Source organism: Mchenga conophoros, linkage group LG11 (genome assembly GCF_057382185.1).
Source record: "Mchenga conophoros isolate Kocher_MC1m ecotype Shallow Benthic linkage group LG11, M_conophoros_male_GT1.1, whole genome shotgun sequence".
Taxonomy (NCBI): domain Eukaryota; kingdom Metazoa; phylum Chordata; class Actinopteri; order Cichliformes; family Cichlidae; genus Mchenga; species Mchenga conophoros.
This window is the reverse complement of record NC_140536.1, coordinates 37297741-37319989: the sequence shown is the minus strand read 5'-3', so window position 1 is coordinate 37319989 and position 22249 is coordinate 37297741. Positions and strand designations below refer to the sequence as shown.

Sequence of the window (22249 nt, the reverse complement as noted above, 5' to 3'; positions counted from 1 at the left end):
TGTTGAATAGTTTGTGATTTTGTTTTATTTTGATGTTCCAGTGCAGTACAAGAGCACGTCGCTCTCGCTCTGCAGGCCTACTTGTTGTTCCTAGAGTATTTAAAAGTAGAATGGGAGGCAGAGCCTTCAGTTTTCAGGCCCCTCTTCTGTGGAACCAGCTTCCAGTTTGGATTCAGGAGACAGACACTATCTCTACTTTCAAGATTAGGCTTCAAACTTTCTTTTTTGCTAAAGCATATAGTTAGGGCTGGACCAGGTGACCCTGAATCCTCCCTTAGTTATGCTGCAATAGACGCAGGCTGCTGGGGATTCTCATGATGCACATGAGTAGTTCTTCTTTACTCACTGCATGTGATCTGAGTTATTTTTCATCTCTGGCTCTCTTCTGCTGCGAGTCTTTGTCTGCTTTTACTATTTAGACAAACGGCATCAAATGAAGTTCAGACGAGACAGTTTCAGCTGCTCTACCATAATGAACTGAAATGTCCTGATGCAAAACATTGAACCCAAATTTCCATCAACTCCACTCCTGATGTGTTTGTGGCTGAATGAGGACCCAGGATAAAAAAGAAGCCCTTTGTTACCCCGGTTCTTTTTTTTACTGTTTGTTCAGTAAACCTCCCCCGGAGCTTGGAGGACTGCACTGCAGTGTGTCTACTTTGGGTGAAAATCAGAAGCTCTATTTCCTGAGAAACCTCAGGAAAATTAATACCAGATAAACCTTTATTAGTCCCACGAGTGGGAAATGTTTTGATCACGGTTACAATTTAAGAGCAGCAAAGATTAAGAAACAGAAGAACAGCAACAATAGAATAAGATTAGAAATAATATCATACTATACAAAACAAAATAGAATACATTAAAAATAACATCCGTCAAAAGCTGCCGGTGTCCTGCTATCGATGTTTATCGAGAGCATCCTGTGCTACTGCCTCTGTGTGCGGGTCCCCAGCTGCACAGCAGGAACTCGGCTGTTCCTCTGGAGCAACACCCAAATGCAGCCATCAGGCAAAAGATACAGGATCTAAATAGCAGCTTTGAATTACAAGTCATTTCCTCCAATTCAGTCTCACAAATACTGCGCAGACATCGTGTTTATGACTCTTGCGTATTGGATTCTTTTGTAATTATATTCAAACTGTTTCTCTTGACTCTGCAGGGACTGCACTTTATTTTGTTGACAATAAAGATCGTTTAAATCTTCCTGTTTGCAGCGCAGCAAAAGCGATCCACAGTAAACTCACAGAGGAGATCACGAGTGTGGAGACGCAGACGCGCTGTCGACATCTCGTTGTCTTTCTGTCTCACTTTGGGTTTTTTCTAGCGACAGAGTCTCTCTCTGCTTGCTTTGCATCTTTTTGTGTGTCTTTGGATTCTTTCACGTTCCCGGAGGAGCCACCAGCCGAAGTGCTCGCACACAGCTGCAGTGGCCTGAAAACAAAGAGAGTGTAAGAGTGTGCTTCAGTGTAAGAATAGCAGAGGACAGGTCCTGGTCACAGAGGCAGAGACACACGGGGTTGTTATGTGTTTGTCTGAAACACTATGAAGCTAAAAGCCTCAGACTTCCAAAGAATCACATCCAAGCAGGGAAAATGACGACATGGCATTCCAGCAGCCTGAAACGTTTCCTCTACAAATTTAAATGTAATTTCATCATCACTCAGATCTGATTAATCGCTGAATCAGAGTAATGTTGAACAGAAGTTCACAGCAAACCGAGCAGGATGACTGAGTGAGCTGCATCACGTTCGTGCCCACCACAAAAAGCTGCAGTAAAAGTGAAGTGCTTGTAAACCCTCATTTCCAAGGAAAAGCTACTTTAAAATCACAAAGTGAAAGGGAACGTGGGTCAAACAACGTGACTCACCATGAGAAAACAAAGACACACAATGAATTAATAAGCAGGCTGGATTATTCAGGGGTTATTCAAACAGTCAGCAAAGTCCTGCGAGTATAATCCAGGATGTTCATGTCAAATGTGTCAGTTTAAAAAGAAAAATGGTGACACTTTTATTTTTCTTCTTCATAATTTTACTTCATTTGTTTTTTTAAAGATTTTTAGTCATAATTTCATTTCAGGCTGATGATCCACCTTCATTTAATCAGAAGTGAACATGAACCTGGACCCAAATCACCCTGCAGCCATCTTTCAACACTTACTGTAAGTTTTCAAACTGTCTCACAAAGCCGACAGCCCTGCTCCTCGCTCTCTTTTAGGGGAGCGCTGACGCAATCCCAAGCTGAGACATCTAATCTCTCCAGCATTCCTGAGGTCTTTTCCTCAGACGTATGACTTATTTCCAAATTTGGATCCGCTGAGCCTGCAGGTGTTCATTCGAGGACTGAAAAACTTCACGACCGCCCAAATGTTCATTATTTGCATAAAACAGCGCTCTGATCACATTTTTGGTGCTACTGTAGCAAAGCTCTGCAGACACTCCTCTACTTGTCCTCTACTTGGGGCAAAAATTCCTTTCCACTATTTTTCAGCTCCCTATATGCTTTTTTTTTTACTATTAAAAAGCCCTAAAGGCAACTTTTTTCCAGCTTCATCATTTCCTGTGATGGTGACTATATTGTCGTGTATATGTAATACATAAACACGCTCCATCCATTCTCTTCCGCTTATCCTGTTTCAGCTGTCTTAGGGCGAGAGGCGCGGTACAGCTGGACAGCTCACCAGCCTGTCACATAGACGCAGACAGCCATCCACACTGTGCCGCCTGCACTTAAACACTATTAATAAAATAAATCCCTGCATGCGTGCAGTGTGAAGTGTTTTTGAATGTCAGTGACACTAGAAATGCCAGTCCACTTACCAAGTGCAGCAAACAGTGGTTTGCAAAACGTGTGAATGAAATGTGTGAATTTTAAGGCTTTCAAATATTGTCCAATCAGCATTTTCTCTGAAAGCATGTCTTTATGTGCCATGTACGATATTCTCTACTAGAAGAGTGAAAAAAGTATTAAAGTATTGTTTTCCTTTTACATCCCTGTGCCTGTGCTTTGTGGTTATTTAATGTATGTATGAGTAAGTGCCTCACTACAAGTATGAAACGCAGAGTTATTGTGAAATGTGAATAATAAGGAAGATCAGGAAATCCCCTTATTTAATGATGTGATATAACGTGCAGGCAGGAAACACCTTCAGTGTAACTCTGACTCAGCTCTGAGAGTCTCCGGATTGTCCTGGAAAGTGACTTAGCAGAAAAAAAAAACTGATGTCAAACCTTCTGAGAAGCGAGCCGACGGCTTCCTCGGAATCTGCTTCAACACACGACGGACGGAGCTTAAATATGAGCATCAGGAGCATGAAGACCTCACATCACAGCCTCCACAGGACAGGACCACAGACCAGAGGAGCAGGGACCAACCTGAAGTCTGGACCATCACAGGATAACAAGTCAGTTTTAAATGTCTTCCTTACCTTTGCTTACCTTTTATTTCAAACATTTAAAACTAGTATTCTTGATATTTTTGCACCATTTTTTAGAGTTTGTGCTTGAATTTCAATATTTGTCTGCCAACTAAATGCATGTCTATTCCCAGCAGCTGGGATAAGCTGCACAGCTAAACATCTGCATGCTTGAACAAGCAGAAATACCTGAAATGAATGTAAAAGAAACAATGGCAAAAAGGAAAGCGCTCGAAGGTAAATCAGGAGAATGATACAGAAGGGCAAAAACTAAGAATTGATTTAATGGAGCTTATTATTATTATTATTATTATCTCAAAAAGATGCTGTCATGCACAAGAAGTGTGTGCAGTTTTCCCAGTGACAGGCACTGTTATATAAAGTATGTGAGATCTTGGTGTAGTTTGAAATGCCCTGATCGTTGCTTAGAATAAACATTAAATGAAAATATGTGATACGGTCATCAGTGGTCACCTATATGTGCAAAGTGGTTCCATCAGTTTTTGGATTCATGATGACAAATAAACAGGTTTTCATTAGCAAATATCTGAGGCTGCTTTGATTAGAAAATGATTTAAAGAAAATAAGAATATTGTGCCACCAGTGTTTAAATGCACACTGAGTTGGTGTTTGCTGTGGATTCTTGGAATCTCATTGTGGAATACGAAACGAATTATTATTTGAATGAAGTCTGAAAAAGGCAGAACAGATTCTTTGATTTAGGAGACATGAAGTTTGGGGAGAGTCAAACTTTGACTTCGTGACTTTCTGATTTCATTATTGAGCCTGGAATTACTCAGATTACACGATATATTTTATAAGCCTGACACTTGTAACAAGTGTCACCTGGCAGTTTGTTGCTCTCTGCCAGGTGATTGGCTGAAGAGCTGTGAAAAGGTAGTGGGTGTGTGGGGTGAAGTCAGCGCTCTTCTGTGGAAAAAACCAGAGGCAATTAATTCACTCAGGTGCGAGTGGGTATACTGTCGGTAAGAGACTTTTGCCATTTTTTGTTTGGATCATTTGCTTTTGCATGTGCCTATTTTTAATGTGTCATTGGACTTTTTTAGTGTGACCACGAATTTTAATAGAAGAATTGATCAAGCCCTAGATCGACTGCGCGCAGGGAAACTGATCAATATTGTAGGTATATTGAGTTTGTTTTAGCTTCATGATTTTGAATGGTTTTATAAAATTGATATTTTATTGGGTAATATTTTAATTGATAATGTTGTTTGTTTTTCAGCTGTGCTGTCTCTGCTGTCCTTTTTTTTTGTTCTTTTGATTGATTTGTAATTTTGTTTTGGTTAGTCCGTCCAGCCGTAGAGGCGGTTATTGATTGAGAGTAAGTTTTGTAAGGGCGGACTAACCTCCCTTTTGTTTTTTTTATTTTAATTGTTTGTGCCACTTCCCTTTATCTCTCAGATCACAGGCCATACATAGCACTGATTCCCAGCTGCGCTGAGACCCGAATTGTTTGCAGTGTGTGCCACGATTGCAGTGTCACTAAGCGGGGTGTGACGGGTTGTAGTGTTGTTATTTCGCACAGTTCGTGTGGCAAGTCTCATGTGCAGCTGGGATATCAGCAGGATGTGTTGTAAGTCCTGTCTGGAAACGACTGGGAATTTGTATGTTTAACTCATGTAATAAATAAATGATCAATTTATTTCTTTGCCCCGTTTACTCATCCCTTGTCCTCGGTTACACACTGAAACTAAAAACTAAAAAAAATTCTTTCACTTTAATTTCCGCAGCACAGAAAAGTTTGTGCTTTTCTTTTGGTGGAGTTTTTGCAAAACACTTCAGAAATCCGACAAATAATTCCTCTACACTTTATAGATTTATGGTTTATTTGGAAGGAGGTAAAAACGTCCATTTGCTTTGTATTTTTCCACTTTTTGTGTTTTGAATATGAAGCGAGATTAAAGTTGGTCTTTTTTAATCTGACAGGTGCAGCAATGTCACCGAATTATTTTTTAATTATTTGAAAATTTCACATTTACTAACAACCTGACGGTGAGCAGAGCAGGGGTCCGCGGGTCGTTGTGACCCCGCTGACCGATATGTCAGGGTGATGTTCTCGCCAGCAGCGCGCGTGTGTGCGCGTAAATTGCGCACAGAACGTGCCCCTCTCTCTGTGGTTCAAGACCAGGGGCGCAGAGTCCGCAAAGGTCTTTCTATTTCACTAAATAAAACTACACCACAAACTAGTGATGACAAAAAAAATGTTTTTAAATGATATTGCGCATGAATAAAATTCAACAGGAAACGTCCTTAATTTATTCTTTCTTAGTTTGGTCAAATTTAACTCCCACGTACCCTTAAACAGACGCATGGAGCGTGTGTCGAAATCTACATTCTGATATTTCTTCCGCTCGCCACGGTGATGAAACAAGCAAAGGCACCGAAACTAAAAACAACTAAACACTAAAGTAAATGAAACTGAACTGAAAACGAAACTCCACAAAATAAAGCAATGAAAGAAAAAACTGAAAATACATTACAAGTATAATATGTTCGATGTCTGTTTTTCTGCGCGTAAAGTTAAAGTCGAGTGAAGGACGAGCTGAGAAAAACACATTTTAAAAAGCGCAGCGACGGAGCAGGTCGATCAAAAATAGTCAAAAAGCGCCTGTATGTGCTGTGACTGTGTTTGAGGGTTCACCTACTTACATTTGTAGTCTGAAGAACTTTCACTGCAGACAAACAAGGTAGAGAAATTTGAGCTTTATAACAGTCACTATAAACTTGTAATTACCACGATATTCGAAAAATATGCGAATGACACAATATGTCCTAAGAAATCGTTCTCCCTTTTTCTTTCCCTTTAATTTTGTAGTTATAGATTTAAATTCTTTACAGCTTCAGTCTTTAACTGAAGGGAGACAGCTGACAGACAACACTTTGTTTTTATTCATAGGTAAAATAACGTCGTTGAAGTAAAATGTTTTAATGTGTGGGGGACACAGGATAGCGTGACGGCCCTACACGACCCGGGGAGGGGTCTCATTCCCATACTGAATTAGATTTAAACTCCACCACTGACAGTAAAGTATTTTTACAGTATATCCTGTTCACTGTGAGTCATTAGTGCCTAATAGACTGTTATCACCCAATAAAGCCAAAGACATCCTACGGAATGTTTGTTTAGCAGAGTCATTCGTGAAATGGCAGCATCTGTTTTTAATATCTCCATCTCACAGCCGGTGGCTGACTGAGTCAGCGGTCACAGGATTTTATGTAAAGCCCACAAACACCCCGGTTATCTCAGGGTCAGGTGGCATTAACAAGTCTCGCTTCTGCGGTTTGAAACCAAAGCCCTCTTCTTTCTGTTGCAGTGCATTGTGAGTACCTGCTCATCCTGTTTCTTGGGGGTTTGGTGGAGCTTGCTGCAGGTCGGGCATTACCACCAAACGCTGAAATGAAGAGCATCGTTGAGGACCTCCACGGGGCGCTGGAAAAATACAACAGCTACTTGAAAGAGGATGTGAGACACGAGCCGTGCAGGCGTCCACACAACACTCTCTTTGAATAAATGTGCATTTTTACCCATTTGAAACAATTTAATGAGTCTCGCTCACACCTGTGTTTTTGCTGCAGGCGCATCTGAAAGGTCTGCCATTTGAGCCTTGCAAAGAGACGCCTGCTTACCTGAACCAGGTACGACTCAAATCATATGTCTTTATTTAACAGCAGGAGGCACATTAAAAATCCAAATCCAGATTAGATGTATCAAAATAATTGTTGCTATTACACAATAATAACACACAATTTCACTTTGAACTTTGACATGTTGTGTGAGATGCACTCAGCAGATTCAAAGCTCATTTTATTTATTGGTCCTTGTTTTGGTCAGAGCACCACGGTGGCCCACAGACTCACTCAGTATGAGCAATGCACAAAGAAGCTTCAAGATCTCCTTCCTGACATCAGACACCAAGTCATCACACACAACTACGAGCTGCTGCAACACCTGGTGAGTCTCTGCATGCTCATTGGCTGATTCCAACAAATACAAAGCGCAGAAAAGAAGGAAGTAAATACTCGCAAATTAAAAAAGACTGATAAGAAGGAAGATTAAAGCAGAGTGGATGAAAGGGTAGGAGGGTAACTGAGTTACAAAGAAGCGAGGAAGAAAAAACAGCTCAAAAGCAAACAATGATGGAGAAGATCATATTGTTATGTTGTCGTCATTGGGATTGTTTTATTATTAGGAAATTAAACAGATTGATTAGTTTAATAATTTTATGATATGAAATATGCTTTTTCCTTCTTTTTCAGAAGGGATCGGAACAGTCCTCTACTTCCTCCCCCCCACTCACCTCCTCTTCATTAGAGTTTCACGTCAAACTAAAATCCATGCAGTGTGTTGACTGCTGGATCCAGCAGGTGGCAGCACTGCGCAGATAACGCAAACACACGTTCGCCCTGCCATCTTCACGGGGACCCTGTGTGACCCTATTCAATAACCAAAAACCTGACCCTAACTTGAATCAAAGACAAGCCCACTTTCAGGATTTGACACAGCAACAAAACGAGTTTGTTTCTCCCTCTGAAGCCGTTTCCTCTCCAAAAGTTGATTCTGTTCATCTGGACGTTTTCAGCGGGAGAATCGTTTCATCCAAGTGACTTCTGAAGAAACGAGAATGCATCAAGACGATAGATTTATATATATATATATATATATATATATATATATATATATATATATATATATATATATATATATATATATATATATATATATATATATATATATATATATATATATATATATATATATATATATATGTATATATATATATATATATATATATATATATGTGTGTGTGTGTGTGTGTTCACACTGTGATACTTGGGAAATATCTGATTTCAACAAAGCCAGCTAATAAATACAAATAATAATCACAGATGACTCGCCAACCAACCGACACAATATCTTACAAAATTATCATATATATTCTGTTTTAATATGTAACGTGTTTATGTGATAGACGTAAATACACACCACAGGTGTGTATTTACAAGATGTAGATTTATCACAGCTGTAGTTCTCAAATTATTTACACCATATTCATAACATTTATATTACATTCATGCATAATTACTGGAGAAAAACATGTTTTTCCTCAGCATAAGCTCTGCCCATGTTTAACTTTAATGTCAAATTATATCTTTTTGTTTAAAGGCGTTTGTTTCGGACAATGTGATCCTCTGTGTGAACACCAGAGGGCGCTGCCAGCGAATTTTTGTACTGTTGTATTGCTACAGATGTAAATAGACATTTTCTTTCTCAGAATATTGTTTTTAATAAACTTTTGAAGAAGAGAAACATTTCTGAGACTTGTCATTAAATTCAACAGCTGCTGAAATTCCAATCACATGGAATTTCAAATTCAGTCACAGAATCTCCCCGGGACTCTAGTTTAGAGTGTCCCATTTTTTTAAAATAAAAGCCTTAAATTGAAAGCCAATAACACATACAGAGAAAACCCAACAATCATATGACCCCCTATGAGCAGCACTTTGGCGACAGTGGGAAGGAAAAACTCTCTTTTAACAGGAAGAAACCTCCAGCAGAACCAGGCTCAGTGAGGGGCGGGGCCATCTGCTGTGATTGGTTGGGGAGAGAGAAGGAAGACAGGATAAAGACATGCTGTGGAAGAGAGACAGAGATTAATAACAGATATGATTTAATTCAGAGAGGTCTGTTAACACATAGTGAGTGAAGAAGAAACACCCAGTGCATCATGGGAATCCCCCAGCAGCCTACATCTATTGCAGCATAACTAAGGGAGGATTCAGGGTCACCTGATCCAGCCCTAACTATATGCTTTAGCAAAAATGAAAGTTTCACCAGTCCCACCACAAATGCACTAGAAACGGCATATTTTAGTTATTACTACTACTATTATTTTTGCAGCTGCTCGCTGTTTTGTAAATGGCAGTGAAGAAACAGGTGGTGATGGTAACTTTCTCCCCTGGGGCATAAACCTCGGAAATGATGTGAGCGGATTAGTGGCGAGCAGCGCTGATTCACGGGGCAGTTGGAGTTGTTGTGCAAATGTTTCCCGAATCAGAGTCTCTGCTGCGCACACAGATACCAGCACCACCAACTCACTCTCACGGAAGATACCACAAGGTCAAGCACAAGGTCAGAATCATGCACACCACTTGCAATGGGAACAAGACGGGGCGTCCTCAGGCAGGTCAGGTCAGGTCCCTCATACTGATGTTGCAAACTTTGTACATTTCCACTGCTTTAGTTTAAAGTTTGTCGCCTCTTGCGGTTCCTTGGTGGCACATGGCACAGTGACTTTTGAACAGTTAATGTTATGTCCTCGTGGACATATATCAACTCTTTTCTTTCATACTGCAAATATTTGCATTCAGGTTTTTACTGCACATACTGCTGTATCAGGAGCTGAAGCTTGTAAAATGATGTGACAGACACTGATCAATGCAACGGAAACCCAAAATTCAAATGCGCACAAATAATTTTCCACTGCAGCAAACAGAAAACAGCTGAGTGAACAGAAACAGGTCGGTCTTTAGTCTGCAGCTCAAACACTTCGGTTTGCCTCTCTGACCCCTTTTCTCTTCCACAGACACACAGGAAACATCTCACTGGTTAACCTCAAACCTACATTGCAGTTCATGCCCTAAAACTATCTAAAAAAAAAGCGTGAAGTGGAGACAGGACATCAGATCTTATTATTCGCCTGAGAGTAAATACCAGAGAACTGAAGCCGTACAGAATCTTTAGAGGAAACCATTTATACAGACAGGTGCAAGCAAGAGACAATCAGCAGATATAACTTCACATTTGGGAAATTTCAAACTCTGACACAATGAATAAAAAAATAATTAAGTTATATGAATACATTTATGATTAAAAAACAGGTAAAATTTGACTTTTTAAATCAAATACATGAGTCAAATTGGCTCCACTGTAAAAAGAACTTGATGTAATATGAACATCTACAGCTGTAAAGTTCAGAATCATAATAAAGTGATTTACTAAAAATGTCAGCATCATGTTAGAAACATTACACGGTTCTGCTTCCGTAGCTTCTGTCTGTGGTCACTGCATCAAACAGCTTTCTTTAAGTATCTGCATATTTTAAATGGAAGAGTTTGAGGTTTTTTAGAATTGGAAAAATTCAGATAAAATTGGCAAAGAGAGAAAGTCAGATCGATACAATATCTATCTATCTATCTATCTATCTATCTATCTATCTATCTATCTATCTATCTATCTATCTATCTATCTATCTATCTATCTATCTATCTATCTTCAGCCAATCAGATTTGTTGGCATTTCTTTGCGTCCTCGGCTCGGTGAAAACTGTGTTCGACGAATCGCAGCAGCTTCAGTCATCTGATGTTTCTTCCACCTGAAGCTGAAAACCTCAGAGCAGCATAATGAAGCTCCGGAGACGTCTGTGGACACATCATCAGGTCAAAAGCAATCAGAGTCTGTATTTAGTGACGCGACAGGCGAGTCTACATTTAAATTATGTTTTATACACTTATTAGCAGGAGCCTCTTCTTCATTTTATTCCTTTTCGTGAGAAGTAACTAAGCATTAAGTAGAAGTTTGTAAAATCAGCAGGGAACGGTTACACAGATTTGTCATTTATTCTTTGGTTTTTCGGGGTAAATATTTAATGTCCACAAATCCAGTAAGGACACGCCCCCTCCCCGTGGTCACACCCAGAAATAGCAAAACAACAACACACTGTAAACTCTCTGTTACCTCGTCACTGATCTTTGGCGTTTTTTCTGTAAAAAAAATAAAAAACATATATTCAACATGGATTTTTACACATTTTCTGAAAATATCAAATGTGTTATTATTTTTTCACGAACACAAAAACTCACGATTCAAGGTTTTTAGGGTGTTGGATTTATTTTGCTCGTTACAAAAGAACATTTCAAACATTTTCTTCTGGAGTTGTGGACTTACACCGCGTTCCAGTTATTACGCAAATGATATTTTTCTCTGATTTTACTAAACAGTCAATGCAAGTGACAGTCAGCATAATCTTCGAGTCATCAACCTTTAGATTATAATTTGAATTTTACTAAACAAACCTCCCAATGAAAACAGCGTGTTTTTGATCAGCAGTTTTCATAGTTGATCTGAAAACTGCTGTTCACAAACGCTGCGCATCTAATCTGACTGAGCTGGAGCTGTTCTGCAAAGAAGAATGGGCAAAGATTTCAGTCTGTAGATGTGCAAAGCTGGTAGAGACAGACCCTAAAAGACTGGCAGCTGGAACTGCAGCAAAAGGTGGTTCTACAAAGTATTGACACTAAGTATCTAAGGCTTTCATTGTGTGTCCAAGGCATTCAACTATTTCAGGCTTTTCAGCAGCAGAGATCCTTTTTCTTTGTCATATTGCTTGAAAATGCTGGTCTGCTTAATAATGTGGAACATCCTTATTTATTTGTTTTTCCTTTAATTGGGCTCACCTGGAAAACTAATTATACCAGGTGTCCGAGATTGATGATCCAAAGAGCCCTGACACACAATGCCACCATGAGTTTAATTGAAAAACAACAAATTTAATCTTTATGACACTAAAATACAATTTGCATAATGATTTGGAAGGCAGTGTACTCATCCAACAAGTTTGTTTTGAAGTGAGTTTTGAAGATATCAGCTGTAGTGTGCTTCTTCTCGTATAGAAAGCATATAATGGCGCTCCTTTCATACTTGTTAATCTCTAATCTATATCAACAAGTAGCAGCATAAGTTACCATGGTGACAGTCAGCAGTAAAAAGTTGACCCCCTTCATGGTGCAGAACACCGAGGGTTAGCCCTCGTGAAATCCTGGTACAGACCTCAGGAAACATTAGCTACTGTTAATTTCTACTTAGAAAACTTTTTTGAATATGTTCACCAACAAACAGGAGTGTGAAGCTCGCTAATGTGTTTGCTCAGCTACAGCTGATATCTCACAAATTGTGCGATTCAAACCAAAATTCTTCAGATGAGTAAAAGACGGCAAATACATAAAACATAAAAACGCCGTACTCACTGTGTCGGCGCGACAGCAGGAGGCAGAGTGCCACGGTGGCGGTAAAAAAGGCGGCACATGCAGTGCCAATGATGGAGGTCAGAAACACACACTGACTGGATGCTTTCACACACACAAAAAAAAACAAATAGAAACAGGAAGTTTGAGCAGGGATTTTTAAAAGTTCAGCAAGTTTAGAAGACAAATGATACCATAACGAACCCGAACATTGTGGCTAACAGCTGGATTTTTCCATTTGACTGCAGCTAGCCAAACAGCCAAGTACTGCTAAAGAGCGAGAGAGTGTAAGTGGACAAAATATCCTTGTTTCTTAACATAAAGCTCATTGTTGCTGCACAAATGTGATCCCCTCTTACAAACTTTTAGTTTTCGTGTCGTTATTGTCCTCTGAGTCATCGATTCTCTCCCTAGTGAGCTAACAAACAAATGTAGGTCTGTTAGCCGCAACCAACCAACCACATGACGTCATGCTCCGTACTGACAGAAGATGGTGCCAAACTTTAAGCGCTTATTTCTTAAATCCAGCTTCACAGACAGCGTTACATCTATGTCCGTTTTAGAGTTACCTTCGCACAAACGGGCAGTTGATCTGGTAGTGACAGGCAGCTGAGCCAATCAAATCAGTATCAGTGTTGCCAACTCCTCAGTAAGGAAAATCGCTATTGGCTGTCCTAAAAGTCGCTAGAAGTCGCTAAATGACGGCATCACCTAATTTGCATAATTGGTCGTGCTAATATAATTGTAACCTATGTTGTTGGAGAGAGAAATAACATCGTGGAAGAGACATAAAGTGAGTAAAAAACGTCCTAAATGCATTTAGAATTTATTTAGAACTACAAATTAAATTTCTTTTAGCAATTATTGTTTTTTAATGTCAAAATTCCAACTCTGCTCCTTTATCCAGGCCTGGACCGGCAAAAGTGACCCGAAATAGGCGCTCTGGTGGAGTTACTTTGTGTGTGTGTTTATAAGTAGTTTTAAACCTTGTGATCCCCAAAACAACACAACAGTAAAAGAACTGACTGCGTTACAGTCAGTGCGGAGCAGCGGCTTCGCTCATGCGCGATTCATTTGCAGTTTGGACGCACAGGTGTGAACATCTCCTGCAGCTGGGGGAGGACTGTCCTCCGCCCGTGAGCGCTTTGGCACGGGTGAGGTGCCCACGGCAGCACCGCTGCTTGGTGAGAGTAAGAGCAACACGCTCTTTCACGTCAAAAAGTCGTCATAAATAAGTCTCCAATAACACCAGAAAAAGTCGCCAGATTTGTCGCTAGTTGCTTTTTAGAAAAAAAGTCGTTAAGGGGCCTGAAAACTCGCTAAATATTGCTAAGTTGGCAACACTGCTCAGTATGGAAGATGATAAACACACATCGGCCCTCTCGATGGGAAATTTGAGTATTAAAAAAATAACATGACGGAACAGTCGACCCACATAAAGTCTTATGCACGTTGTGCAAGAAGGAAATTTGACCCCAGCGCTTCCAGCTTAAAATATCACATTGACTCGAAGCATGCGTTAGTCGGGGATGCTGCTAGCACTTTGGCTAACGCGTCACCCAGCTTGGACAAACCACTCACGGAGCATCGGGGCTCAGTAAGTCGACCTCGGACATATTTACTGACGCCAAGTGGATTGCAACAAACTGCAGACGTGTTCATATCGCTGAGAACACGCGCTTTACAAGCTTTGGTTCCTCGTTTCAAGGACTTGAAGCCTCCCCAAGAGTGACAGAGAGAGAGGATACATGTTTACAGAGTTTATCGTTAACATGAATGTTCAAGATGTTCAATGAACACGTTAAGTTCGTATATTTTCCCTTTTTTCTCGAGTCTGTTTGCTCATGCAAAATGAAATGCGATTAATATAGAATAAAAATTATATTTAACCGTGATTAATGAAAATTAATCCACAGTAACCCTGTGATGAGTCTGATTAAACATGTTAAGAGTTTGACTGCACTAATATATATTATATATTAGTGCATACTTACCTATTAGTACATAGGTTTTTTAAATAGTTGCATTTCACAGGAGAGAAGCTGCGCTCTCTTATATTGCCTAAATGTCAGTTACAAGCTTAAATATAAAGTTGAAAAAATGTAATTGCAGCCAGGCTATTGATCAAGTAATTGCGATTAATCGCGATTAATTGCGGAAAATTGTGAGATTAATTCGTTGTTGTTTTTTTCTATTGACAGCACTAATATTTACATTTGCAGTCTGCTTAAATGCAACTTTCACGTCACATTTTGTTTACAGATGACATCAACACACACTGTTGTCAGAGAATAATCTCTACGTTTCCAGATGTCTTTCGACTTTCATTATTGACCTTTACAACTTTACACTTGCTGGCTTGTCCTGCACACGCTTTCACACACACATGAAAAAAATAGAAACAGGAAGCACGAGCAGGGATTTTTAAAAGTTCAGCAAGTTAAAAAACAAACGGTGACTGGTTAGCATCAAAGAGGTCACAGGTGTGGTTAGAAGCAAGAGTGCGGGTTGGTTTTGTTTTGGCCACATGCTAAATAAGCAGAAACTAAAGTGTGAGATATTTTCATACTGGTGCTCAAACCAAGCAGACGTGCATGGGGGTGAATATTATCCCAACCTAAACTCTAGATAAACTGGCTTTTTATAATAATGACATTGTTGCTACAATACTGAGGTGTATGCGTTTAACACAAACACACCTTGGAACCACAACCACGGAACAACTTGCTGATTGAAACATGTTGCAGATTGATTTAATTATAATTGTTACTTCCAGATAACTGAGACTTGAGCTGTGTGTCTGCTGCCTTTTGTTTTTTCCGGAATATAAATGAAGCACTAAAAGCCTTCAGATTGTGTTGGTGTGAGTTCCAAAGACAATGACTTACGTTTGACCTCATCTGTCCTGCTGCTGATGGTCTTCCTGATCCTCAGCTCTCCATCACTCAGCACACAGGACACGTTCACACCTGCAGACCAGGTTTCTGCAGGAACATAAACCTGCGAGTTGAAGACTCCCGCCCTGGTGTCAGGGAGGATTGTGGGACTGAGTTCCTTAAGCACATCCTCCTCAGAGTCCACCTCCCAGTCGACTTTGACCCGACCGGTGTCGTTCAGCCCGGACGCCAGGCAGATCAACGGGACGGGGAGGGGCGAGTTGACGTGTAAAGGAGCCAGGAGATCAAGTGCAGGACTGTGGAGCTCTGATTCTGAGGACAGGGTGAGAAACTTAATGGTCATGATTTCAAAGAAAACTGACCCTGCATCATCATCGCAGCCTCTCCATGTCTTTTTGCGATTTTAAAGATGTTTTCTTGTTATCATTTTTTTCTGTGCCGATTGGCACTTGAAAAATCTCATTTTTTTCTTCATTTCCTGTTTTATTCTGAAAGAATTCATATTATCGTGCACATTGCTTTGGTTCATTATCTCTGCCACCTTTCGTCTGACCCACTCTAATTGTTCCCACCTGTGTTTCCTTGTCGGTCGCCCCTCGGTGTGTTGCTTCCCTGAGCTCTATTCTTCCTCAGACCCTCACTGAACTTATTTGAACGTCCTGGATTTAGTCTGGTGTTTTTAACAGCACCTTTAAATCCACAGTAAGCATCATGAAACGTATGATTTTGTTGTTGTTGTCATTCGTGCTTTATCTGCATTTAGGTTCTCTTTTTAACTGCACAGTTACCACCAAGGTGAGTCAGTCACCACACTCGCATGTCTGGCTTTACAAAGATTGTCTTCTGCCTGAAAAAGCTCTTTTGTGGCCACTTTAATGCGCCTCAGTCCCTTCTTGTCTCTGCTTATAGAAACCCCCAAATGTGGCATTTACACTGTGTGTGGTGTTGGTGCCTTTTGCAATTTTCTGATAAATAATACAGTTTACTGTGCAGTTAATTGTACTAATAGACCATCCAAGAAGCCTCTGTGCTCCAGTTTTAGTGAACACAGTGTTATTTGGGTTTGACTTAGCACTAACTAGCAGATATCTGTGTTTGTGTGATGCAGCCTTACAAGCTTGTATACAAGCATGAGCCGATAATTTCACACGACACCCACGTTTTTGGTGTTTTGGGCTCCAAAAACATCTTGGTGTGAGCGGCCGAGTTCAAACCAGCGGGCTGATATCAAGGTGAAAATATCCTATTTTATGTTTCTGCTGACTTTACATCAAAGCCTTTCAATAAATCTGCCTTGTCACGTTTTGTTGGTTGTGTACAAGCAACAAAGTAACAGCCGTACAGATAACTGAGAACATGAAAGGTAAAAAAATTTCACAGTTTTGTTTTTTGTTTTTTTAATAAAGAAAGTTTCTAAGTACGAGGTAGCAACGCAGTAAAGAGCTGTTTCTCTAATATATGAAAAGAACCGCTGAGCCAGCTTTATGTTGTTCTGATCTTACACACATAAAACTCTTAGTTCCTGTTGTGAATTTACATTTACACTCAGCTTAAATGCGGCTTTCTTATGTCACATTCTGTTTGCAGATGATAAACATTTAACGGATCATCCAGTCTGGGTATCAATAAAAAAATGAACTAACTGATCAGCTGCACACACTCATTGACCTTTACATATCCTCCTTGGCTCAGTGCTACTTGCTGCAGGAGCGGCTGCATGTTTGGATGCTTGGAGGTTAGAGCTGAATAACCATGTTACCGTGGTAACAACGTGATAACCATTGTTACCACAGGTTTCAGGCCCTTATTGTCCAATTATACAACTTTAAGAGTGTCATCACTCGGCTGTAACAGCTGTTGTTACCATGACATTATGTGTGTATTTACCGGTTATTACTTTAGTAATAGAGTGGTAATAACTAAGAATTTTTCAGTATTGCGCTCTGCTGCTGCCTTCTTATTCAACTATTATCACTTTATCACTGAGCTGAGCTGTTTCCTTGGTTCCTAAAAAGCTAAAATTGTTTAAATATATAAAAAATTTGTAACAGATTTATTGTTATTAGGATAATAAAAAGAAGAACCAAAACCCAGTGGGTCAAGGCAAATATCTGTTTGACTTGTGAGTCAGGAAGTGTTATAAAGAGACCACCACTCACCTGTGACCGTCACTGTTGTCCCGCTGCCCAGCACTGGCGTGACCCCATCGATGTAGACACAGAAGTACATGCCGGCGTCCTGCTGGGTGGCTCTGGGGACTTCCAGCAGACAGAGCCTGCTCTGAACTCGAGAATTAAACCAAGGAGTGGCACTGAGACCGCTCACCTGCCTGATATGGAGCCATGTCACTCGAGAGCAGCCATGTGTTTCACCAGTCCCAGTGATGTTACATTTGAGGCTGACCTTTGACCCTGACATCACAGTCACACGAGGAGGAGACTGAACCAGGTGTATTCCAGCGGTGACTGTAAGTACAGAGATTTCATCACTGCTCAGATTCACTCAGCTGCAAATGCAAAGGCCTCAAAGCAGGTTTCTTCTTTTTTCCGTTTATCTGGACTAAAGTAATAATATTTGTTTTATACTTTAAAAACTTGTGTAACGATTGTGATGGTGAGCGAGTACAGTACTCTGTTTTTGTAACAATTGTCCATGTTAGCTTCTCGTGTAAATCAAATATTTTTTTCTATTAAAATTGTTTCTGTTCTGTTTGTAAATGTGCTTTTATTCTGCTGCTGTTACAACCGAATTCCCAAATTCAGTTAAAGGATTATTCTATTCTATTCTATTCTATTCTATTACATGCACAAACTGGAGTCTATTAGATAGATATGATACAAACCACTGCAGTGCAGTACCTGTAATACCTACAGCATGTTCTAATCACTCTAATAGGATATTATGGTCGACAGTATCGAACGCTGCACTGAGGTCTAGCAGGACAAGCACAGAGATGAGTCCACTGTCAGAGGCCATAAGAAGATCATTTGTAACCTTCACTAAAGCTGTTTCTGTGCTGTGCTGAGCTCTGAAACCTGACTGAAACTCTTCAAATAAACCATTCCTCTGCAGATGATCTGTTAGCTGTTTGACAACTACTCTTTCAAGGATGTTTGATATAAAGGAAGGTTGGAGATTGGCCTGTAATTAGCTAAGACTGCTGGGTCTAGAGATGCTTTTTGAGTAAAGGTTTAACTACAGCCAGCTTGAAGGCCTGTGGTACATAGCCGATTATTAGAGATAGTTGATCATATTTAAGATCGAAGAATTAATTAATGGCAGGACTTCTTTGAGCAGTTTTGTAGGAATGGGGTCTAAAAGACACGTTGATGGTTTGGAGGAAGTAATTATTGAAGTTAACTCAACTTTGATTAGTTGGGCTGCTTCTGCTTTTGAAAATGGAAAGAAGACTCGGGTCGAGCTTGTGAAGTTTTGTTCCCAACGAGTCCTGTGAGCTCTGCCAGTGCTGATCGATACTAATGCATCTCTGTGGATAATGTAAAAAGCGTCCGTGCCAGCAGCGCTGAGTTAAACATTTAAATAGGCTAGAATATGATATTCATTAAGAGCCTGAGTTGTACATACAACAAGTTAAAAGATAAAATAAGTCACATCATAAGCAAAACAAGACAAATGGTCAAAGACGGTAATGTGGGACAGGATGACATTATCATATAAAGTAAAAATGATGTTTTTGTCAGACCCCAGATGTTTTTGCCCAGCTGTGGTCAGGTTTAGGCTTTCACCAGTTTCCCCAAAGAGAAAAACTTTCATCAGAAAAAACTCATACAAATGATTTTAATGGAACTTTATTTTTAAAAAACTGAGATTTTGTAAAATGATTTTATGTGGCTCAGCCTTTGATCTGAATATTAAAGCAGCTAATCATTACAGGAAATGATTATCGATTATATAGATTATTGCAGGATGTGAAAGACGGCAGCGGTAAAAAAGAAACACTTACCGGAGACGCTGAGGCAGATGAGAGGCAGCAGCTTCATGTTGGCCAGGAATAAAGTCGTTCTGCAGGACTGAGGAGAGACAGTGCTGCGAAGTGTCATCACAGTAATCAGGCCACTGCAGTTTCACCACCGTCAGACACACACACACAATGACAGGATGTGATGTCACTGTATAAGATGTTCTTTATTCATCACAAAGCTGGAAAGACTCACAGGAGTGTCGCTCAAACACAACCTGTAAAAGAACACAACAACATAATAAATCAGGATGGAAATGACACAAAGGAGTTTACAAAAGAGCTCAACATTAAACATAATTAACACAGTTTAAATGTGCTTACATTTTTCTAAATGTAATAACAGCTGAACATAATACAGTCAAGTAAAATAAAGAATTTAATAAACCACAAAAAGAAAAACCGACTTTAATGACTAAATGATAAATAATTGATTCCACTTTTGTAAGTAAAGATTATTAAATTTTATTTTGAGTTTTATTTTCACTTCATTTCTATTTTCCATCATGTTTTCGATTTTAATTTTGTTTTTAGTTTATGTCACATCTTTTAAAATTAGTTTTTCCCATACATTTATTTTTTTAACCTGTTCTTGCATATTTTTGTATTTACTCACTCGTTTCTTTGTGCATTTCTTTATTTTTCAGCTTTCTGTTTTTTGTGATTTGTGAGTTATCAATAACTTCTGAGTGTTTTCAGCGTGTGGAGCTGAGACGGTGGGAGAGGTCTCTGTCAGGCCTCTGGAGCAGGTTTCATTTCTACAGGGAGTGCAGAATTATTAGGCAAATGAGTATTTTGTCCACATCATCCTCTTCATGCATGTTGTCCTACTCCAAGCTGTATAGGCTCGAAAGCCTACTACCAATTAAGCATATTAGGTGATGTGCATCTCTGTAATGAGAAGGGGTGTGGTCTAATGACATCAACACCCTATATCAGGTGTGCATAATTATTAGGCAACGTCCTTTCTTTTGGCAAAATGGGTCAAAAGAAGGACTTGACAGGCTCAGAAAAGTCAAAAATAGTGAGATATCTTGCAGAGGGATGCAGCAGTCTCAAAATTGCAAAGCTTCTGAAGCGTGATCATCGAACAATCAAGCGTTTCATTCAAAATAGTCAACAGGGTCGCAAGAAGCGTGTGGAAAAACCAAGGCGCAAAATAACTGCCCATGAACTGAGAAAAGTCAAGCGTGCAGCTGCCAAGATGCCACTTGCCACCAGTTTGGCCATATTTCAGAGCTGCAACATCACTGGAGTGCCCAAAAGCACAAGGTGTGCAATACTCAGAGACATGGCCAAGGTAAGAAAGGCTGAAAGACGACCACCACTGAACAAGACACACAAGCTGAAACGTCAAGACTGGGCCAAGAAATATCTCAAGACTGGTTTTTCTAAGGTTTTATGGACTGATGAAATGAGAGTGAGTCTTGATGGCCCAGATGGATGGGCCCGTGGCTGGATTGGTAAAGGGCAGAGAGCTCCAGTCCCACTCAGACGCCAGCAAGGTGGAGGTGGAGTACTGGTTTGGGCTGGTATCATCAAAGATGAGCTTGTGGGGCCTTTTCGGGTTGAGGATGGAGTCAAGCTCAACTCCCAGTCCTACTGCCAGTTTCTGGAAGACACCTTCTTCAAGCAGTGGTACAGGAAGAAGTCTGCATCCTTCAAGAAAAACATGATTTTCATGCAGGACAATGCTCCGTCACACGCGTCCAAGTACTCCACAGCGTGGCTGGCAAGAAAGGGTATAAAAGAAGAAAAACTAATGACATGGCCTCCTTGTTCACCTGATCTGAACCCCATTGAGAACCTGTGGTCCATCATCAAATGTGAGATTTACAAGGAGGGAAAACAGTACACCTCTCTGAACAGTGTCTGGGAGGCTGTGGTTGCTGCTGCACGCAATGTTGATGGTGAACAGATCAAAACACTGACAGAATCCATGGATGGCAGGCTTTTGAGTGTCCTTGCAAAGAAAGGTGGCTATATTGGTCGCTGGTTTGTTTTTGTTTTGTTTTTGAATGTCAGAAATGTATATTTGTGAATGTGGAGATGTTATATTGGTGTCACTGGTAAAAATAAATAATTGAAATGGGTATATATTTGTTTTTTGTTAAGTTGCCTAATAATTATGCACAGTAATAGTCACCTGCACACACAGATATCCCCCTAAAATAGCTCAAACTACAAACAAACTAAAAACTACTTCCAAAAACATTCAGCTTTGATATTAATGAGTTTTTTGGGTTCATTGAGAACATGGTTGTTGTTCAATAATAAAATTATTCCTCAAAAATACAACTTGCCTAATAATTCTGCACTCCCTGTAATGAACACGGGAGGAAGCGAAACACTGTGCATGAGTACCAGTTCTGCATTCACAATTTAAAGTAAAAGTTTAAAGTCTATCACCAGATATGCTCATTATTGCTTTATGTCTTCACCACTTGTAGTTTTCTGAGGAGAGTATAAATGCAACGAGCATAAAGAGCCTTTTTAAACAGCTGTAAACCAGAGCAGCTCCCTCTGTCTTTTACTGAAAATAAAATAAAAAGCTGAATAGATGCACGGGCTCGGCAAGCAAAAATAAACACGCAAGTTTTCCGTCTGGCAAAGAAAAGAAAATTTATCTGCACAGTGTGTTTAAAAAAAGTCCAGAAAGACTGACTGTTTTTGATCAGCTTTGTTTGCACCCAGGACCTCAAGGGGGTCTTAAAGGAGGGACCTCAGACTGCAGCGTGAGTGCCCGAGTGCAGTTAATCACAACCACAAACAGTCAGCGTGACCTATGACCCCGAGCTAAAGAGAAAAACATTACAGAGTCGGTCTGAGGTCCCGGCTCAGCTTCGTTCCCACGTCCATCAGCAGTGGTGGTGGCATGTTTTTACTGCTGGCCAATCAGCCAATCAGCTTCAGGTG

At 40.1% G+C, this 22249-nt stretch overlaps 2 protein-coding genes across 3 annotated transcripts; one reads left to right on the top strand and one right to left on the bottom strand.

The window, feature by feature from the left end:
• The first annotated feature begins 3243 nt into the window (after positions 1 to 3243).
• Positions 3244 to 8067, top strand: LOC146564978 (uncharacterized). 2 transcript variants are annotated; one of them, XM_085290441.1, is made up of 5 exons: positions 3244 to 3403; positions 6751 to 6899; positions 7013 to 7072; positions 7269 to 7388; positions 7697 to 8067. In XM_085290441.1, coding segments are annotated over exons 1-5 (456 nt in total). In that variant the 5' UTR covers positions 3244 to 3402; the 3' UTR covers positions 7823 to 8067. The 2 variants fall into 2 exon arrangements, with proteins under 2 accessions (XP_085146567.1, XP_085146566.1); XM_085290440.1 differs by having other exon boundaries at positions 7694 to 8067.
• Positions 8068 to 8545: 478 nt separating this feature from the next.
• LOC146564977 (uncharacterized) lies at positions 8546 to 19372 on the bottom strand. Its single transcript, XM_085290437.1, has 6 exons — positions 19319 to 19372; positions 17514 to 17819; positions 15346 to 15666; positions 12461 to 12562; positions 11172 to 11197; positions 8546 to 10855 (listed from the first exon to the last, which is right to left on the bottom strand). The coding sequence occupies exons 1-6, from the start codon at positions 19353 to 19355 to the stop codon at positions 10790 to 10792; spliced, it is 858 nt and encodes a 285-aa protein (XP_085146563.1). The 5' UTR covers positions 19356 to 19372; the 3' UTR covers positions 8546 to 10789.
• Positions 19373 to 22249: the final 2877 nt, after the last annotated feature.

Bases quoted from the DNA above. Each gene is read 5' to 3' on its own strand.
- LOC146564978 (XM_085290440.1), top strand. The intron at 6,900-7,012 runs GTGAGACACGAG...TTTTTGCTGCAG, and splicing joins ACAGCTACTTGAAAGAGGAT to GCGCATCTGAAAGGTCTGCC. The intron at 7,389-7,693 runs GTGAGTCTCTGC...CTTCTTTTTCAG, and splicing joins ACGAGCTGCTGCAACACCTG to AAGGGATCGGAACAGTCCTC.
- LOC146564977 (XM_085290437.1), bottom strand. From the start codon at position 19,355: ATGAAGCTGCTGCCTCTCATCTGCCTCAGCGTCTCCG. The intron at 17,820-19,318 runs GTAAGTGTTTCT...CTGTACTTACAG, and splicing joins CATCTGCCTCAGCGTCTCCG to TCACCGCTGGAATACACCTG. The intron at 11,198-12,460 runs GTGAGTACGGCG...TTTTTTTTACAG, and splicing joins CCTGCTGTCGCGCCGACACA to AAAAAACGCCAAAGATCAGT.